General features: G+C 43.3%; 1 protein-coding gene across 1 annotated transcript; it reads left to right on the top strand.

The window, feature by feature from the left end:
• Positions 1-258: 258 nt before the first annotated feature.
• LOC109876892 (CD97 antigen-like) lies at positions 259-4,901 on the top strand. Its single transcript, XM_031817610.1, is given in 5 exon segments — positions 259-384; positions 846-1,003; positions 4,279-4,451; positions 4,555-4,658; positions 4,889-4,901. Coding segments are annotated over 5 exon segments (573 nt in total). The 5' UTR covers position 259.
• The last annotated feature ends 402 nt before the right edge of the window (positions 4,902-5,303 follow it).

The raw sequence follows: 5,303 nt of genomic DNA, 5'->3' as shown, positions 1-5,303 counted from the left end.
ACACAGAATACTAAGGCCAGGGTGTGACACCCCCTTTTTCTCCCAATTTCATGGTATCCAATTGTTAGTAATTACTATCTCGTCTCATCGCTACAACTCCCGTATGGGCTCGGGAGGGACAAAGGTTCTTCTTATTGTAAAACTCTGTACCTGTATTTTATGAAGCTCTTTGATTCTTCTTATTGTAAACCTCTGCACCTGTATATTTTATGAAGCTCTTTGATTTCCATCTTACTGTAAATCTTTGTACCTGTATTTTATGAAGCTCTGTGATTGTTCTTACTGTAGACCTCTGTACCTGCATGCTGTGGGATATGGACTGCCACTGACTATAGTCATCATCTCTGCTGTCACCTACCCAGATGGATACGGTACCACACAACAGTGAGTCTGACTCTGTGTCTCTAACTCTCTCTCTCTCTGTGTGGTGTGTGTGTGTGTGTGTGTGTGTGTGTGTGTGTGGTGTGTGTGTGTGTGTGTGGTGTGTGTGTGTGTGTGTGTGTGTGCGTGTCGTGTGCGTGTGCGTGTGCGTGTGCGTGTGCGTGTGCGTGTGCGTGTGTGTGTGTGTGTGTGTGTGTGTAGTAGTGAATCTGTCCCATATAATAACCTGTCAGCTGCTGGTTGTCTCTGGACAGAGGTTTTCTTAAACATAATTATAACATGTAAATAACACCAGATAACATAATTCCAACTTTAATATAACCTTATTCTAACTATATCCACTTGGTGTGTAATCTGTTAGTTGTCTCCAGAGAAAGATCCTTGATTGAACCTAACTTAAATGAACAGAAATATAACATGTTTTTAACCTAAATCTAATGTTATTCTCTCTGTGTCTTTGTCAGCTGTTGGTTGTCTCTGGAGAGAGGATTCATCTGGAGTTTCTTCGGCCCAGTATGCACCATCATCTTCCTTAACGCTTTCATCTTCATCATCACTGTCTGGAGGCTGGCCCAGAAGTTCTCTAGTCTCAACCCTGACCTCTCCAACCTACACAAGATCAGTAAGGGTGTGTGTGGTGTGTGTGTGTGTGTGTGTGTGTGTGTGTGTGTGTGCGTGTGCGTGTGCGTGTGCGTGTGCGTGTGCGTGTGCGTGTGCGTGTGTGTGTGTGTGTGTGTGTGCGCGCGTGTGTGTGTTTGTCCCAAAATAAAATGTAACAATTGACATTTTCTTTTCTGCTGCATTGAAACCCCCAAAATAAAAACAGTTTTATTGAAAGTCTCCCCTACGGCTGTAAACAGAGACTAGTATTTCACAGAGAGGCTTTGTTCACTCACACTCCATAAAACAGTGAAAAATAGTTTCTCTTACAAAAAGGCCATCCATCTCCAACACCTTAATGAGTGACAGATACGAAAGCATTAACTGCAATGATACCATGTTTTACATGTCATACAACCAAGTTAATCTTTAAACCGATGTATAGCACTTGTATGTTTTCAGAATTTTTATAATGAGTATTTCTGGTTTTGAATTTGCAGCTCTGCAATTTCACTGGATGTTGGCTAGCGTCCCACGTACCCTAAAGCTTAACTTCTTGTTAATCCAGCCGCTTTGTCAGATTTCAAAAAGGCTTTACGGCAAAAGCAAACCATGCAATTATCTGAGGACATTTTTTTCCCATTGTCTCCTCATCCCCTAGGTACACTCCAAGCTACTTAAACCTCTCTTGCACACATTCCCATTGTCTCCTCATCCCCTAGGTACACTCCAAGATACTTAAAACCTCTCTTGCACCATTCCCATTGTCTCCTCATCCCCTAGGTACACTCCAAGATACTTAAAACCTATCTTGCACCATTCCAACCCTCTTGGCAAAGCCATGATCCCTCCAGACCATTTCCAATTCTGTAAAGCACAACTTTTTTCCCAATTTACCTTTCCAGAGGATACTCCCTTAATTAAACTGATCAACCATGAGACTCAACTATCCACCTCCGCTTGATTTTTCACCAAAATAACTCCATCATCAGCATATGCTGAGAGAGGAACAGGAGGGATCTCCCTGAAAGGTTCACCACTTCAATGCGACATCTAATGCTATTTAGTAGTGGCTCTATAGTGATGGCATACAACATTCTGGACAACGAACACCGCTGCCTAATTCCTCTACACACTTTAAAGGAGCACTGAAGCCACCGTCACTTTCAATACTCTTTCAAATGTCACCATATATCACCCTGATCATGGCAATAAAACCGAACTGAAGCTTATAGCCTCAAAAGTGTGCCATAGGTATTATGTTCAACTCGGTCAAATGCCTTTTCCTGATCAATTGAAATTAGACCAGCATCCAGCCAATCGCCCTAGAGACGTCCCAAAAATCCAGATTCAGGGAAATGTATGTTAGGATAGCGCCTAGCCACAGAAAACCATACAGACATTTTCCAGCCAAGGAGGAGACGGCTCACAAAAGTCAGAAATAGTGATTAAATGAATCACTAACCTTAGACGGATGTTCATCTGGTGGACTCATGTTGCACAATAAATGAATGTTTTGTTCAATAAAGTCACTCTTTATGTCCAAAAACCTCCGTTTTAATTGACGCGTTATTTGAGACAATGCATTACTGAACATAACATCCGATTAAATTGCAGAGAGCCACATCAAATTACAGAAATACTCATCATAAACATTGATAAAAGACACAAGTGTTATACATAGGATTGAAGATAAACTTCTAGTTAATCCAGCCGCTGTGTCAGTTTTCAGAAAGGCTTTACGGCGAAAGCAAACCATGCTATTATCTGAGGACAGCACACCCCATCAACAAACACAGACAATCATAATTCAACCGTCAGGCGCAACACTTAACTCAGGAATAAAGATATAATTCATGCCTTACCTTTGACGAGCTTCTTCTGTTGGCACTCCAATATGTCCCATAAACATCACAAATGGTCCTTTGTCATTATTAATTCCATCGTTATATATCCAAAATGTTAATTTATTCGGCGTGTTTGATCCAGAAAACAAACAGTTACCACTCGTGCAACATGACTACAAATATCTCATAAATTACCTTTGTCCAAACATTTCAAACAACTTTCCTAATACATCTTTAGGTATTTGTTAACGTAAATAATTGGTCAAATTTATGATGGGATGAACAACGTTCAATACCGGAGGAAAACAAGTGTTAGCGAGCATTTCTGGTCACGCGCCTCTATTAAACAGTACATTTCACTCGACCCTCGTTCTGAACAGCCGGACTTCTTCATTTCTCAAAGGAAAAACATCAACCAATTCTAAAGACTGTCGACATCCAGTGGAAGCCATAGGAACTACAAGCAACTGCCTTAGAATTCTAGATTCCCAATGAAAGTCTTTGAAAAGAGAATGAACTCAAAAAACAAATCCTGGATGTTTTGTCCTTGGGGTTTCGCCTGCTTAAATAAGTTATATTTTACTCACAGACATCATTCAAAGTTTTAGAATCTTCCGAGTGTTTTCTATCCAAATCTATCCAAATCTACTAATAATATGGATATCCTAGCAGTCAGTTTACTTTGGGCACGCTTCTCATCCAGACGTCGAAAATACTGCCCCCAAGCCATAAGAAGTTATTACAAAGCCATCACCTACAGAGAGATGAAGTAAGCTGGTCCTTGGGCTCTGTTCACAAACAGAATCACACCCCGCAGAGCCCCACGACAGCAACACAATTAGACCCAACCAAATCATGAGAAAACGAAAAGATAATTTCTTGACACATGGAAAGAATTAACAAAAAGACTGAGCAAACTAGAATGCTATTTGGCCCTAAACAGAGGGCAGAATACTGATCACTGTGACTGACCCAAACTTAAGGAAAGCTTTGAATATGTACAGACTCAGTGAGCATAGCCTTGCTATTGAGAAAGGCCGCCGTAGGCAGACCTGGCTCTCAAGAGAAGACAGGTTATGTTCACACAGCCCACAAAATGAGGTGGAAACTGAGCTGCACTTCCTAACCTCCTGCCCAAAGTATGACCATATATTGTGTAAATTAATTAATTAATGCAATTCAGATTTTATTTGTGAAGTAAAACTTCTAAAACTGTCTTGCTCCGCCCTCCTCCCCTCCCATCCACCCTCCACTCTCCCCTCTCCCCTCTCCCCTCCTCTCCCCTCCTCCCTCCCCACCCTCACCCCCTCATTCCCTCCCTCCTCCCGTCCTTCTCCCCCCCTCCTTCCCCACCTCCTTCCCTCTCCCCTCTCCCTCCTTCCGTCCTCCCCCCTCCTTCCCTCCTCCTCCCACCCCCCCTCCTTCCCTCCTCCTCCCTCTCTCTCTCCAGGGTGTTCACAGTGAACAGCAGTAGCCCAGCTGTGTGTGTTGGGTACTATGTGGATATTTGGAGTGTTCCAGTTCCAAGAGGAGGGGACAGTGGTCATGACATATCTCTTCACTATCCTCAACTCTCTACAGGGAGCACTGCTGTTCATCATGCACTGCCTACTGAACAAAACGGTATGGTGTGTGTGTATGTGTGTGTGTGTATGTGTGTGTGTGTATGTGTGTGTGTCTGTGGTGTGTGTGTGTGTGTAACACTGTGCTCTGTTGCCCTCATCAGGTGAGAGAGGAGTATTGCAAGCTGCTTGTCCTGTATCTGCACACCACAGAAAGAAGAGAATACTCAGATTTCAGCACTAACAACCCTTCTTCAGCCAATCCCAGGTACACACACATACAGTTGTATAGAGAGAGAGAGAGAGAGAGAGAGAGAGAGAGAGAGAGGAGAGAGAGGAGAGAGAGAGAGAGAGAGAGACCACACTTTCATGATGTAACGTCCTTTGTATCATTGTGTGTCCTAGGGGTCAAGGCGTACCCAGAACACAGGGGAGTTGCAGGCATGATGACATCACCAATCCCCCATAATGCACGTCTTTACTCCCGCTCCCTTTCAGGCCTGGTCAGTAGAAAATGTGCCCTACGAGCCCGGCTGGTTAGTAAAATGTGTCCAATGCGGACAGCAGAAAAACCCTTAGGAACCAACTTGTCTAAGCGTGTACTAGCCCAAGCTGGTCAGCAGAAAACCCTTTTAGGAACAAACTTGTCTAAGCGTGTACTAGCCCAGCTGGTCAGCAGAAAAACCCCTTTTAGGAACAAACTTGTCTAAGCGTGTACTAGCCCAGCTGGTCAGCAGAAAAACCCTTTTAGGAACAAACTTGTCTAAGCGTGTACTAGCCCAGCTGGTCAGCAGAAAATGTGTCTTAAATGTGTCTTAGCCCCAGTGATCAGTGCTCGGAATCCTTAAATTCCTCCCCTGATTAGACACTTCACATCAAACGTGATGTTAACCACTGTCTTATCAAGCGTTAC

Source organism: Oncorhynchus kisutch, unplaced genomic scaffold (genome assembly GCF_002021735.2).
Source record: "Oncorhynchus kisutch isolate 150728-3 unplaced genomic scaffold, Okis_V2 scaffold1097, whole genome shotgun sequence".
Taxonomy (NCBI): Eukaryota; Metazoa; Chordata; class Actinopteri; order Salmoniformes; family Salmonidae; genus Oncorhynchus; species Oncorhynchus kisutch.
Note: the sequence above shows the minus strand (reverse complement) of the source record. Positions and strands in the feature narration are given on the sequence as shown.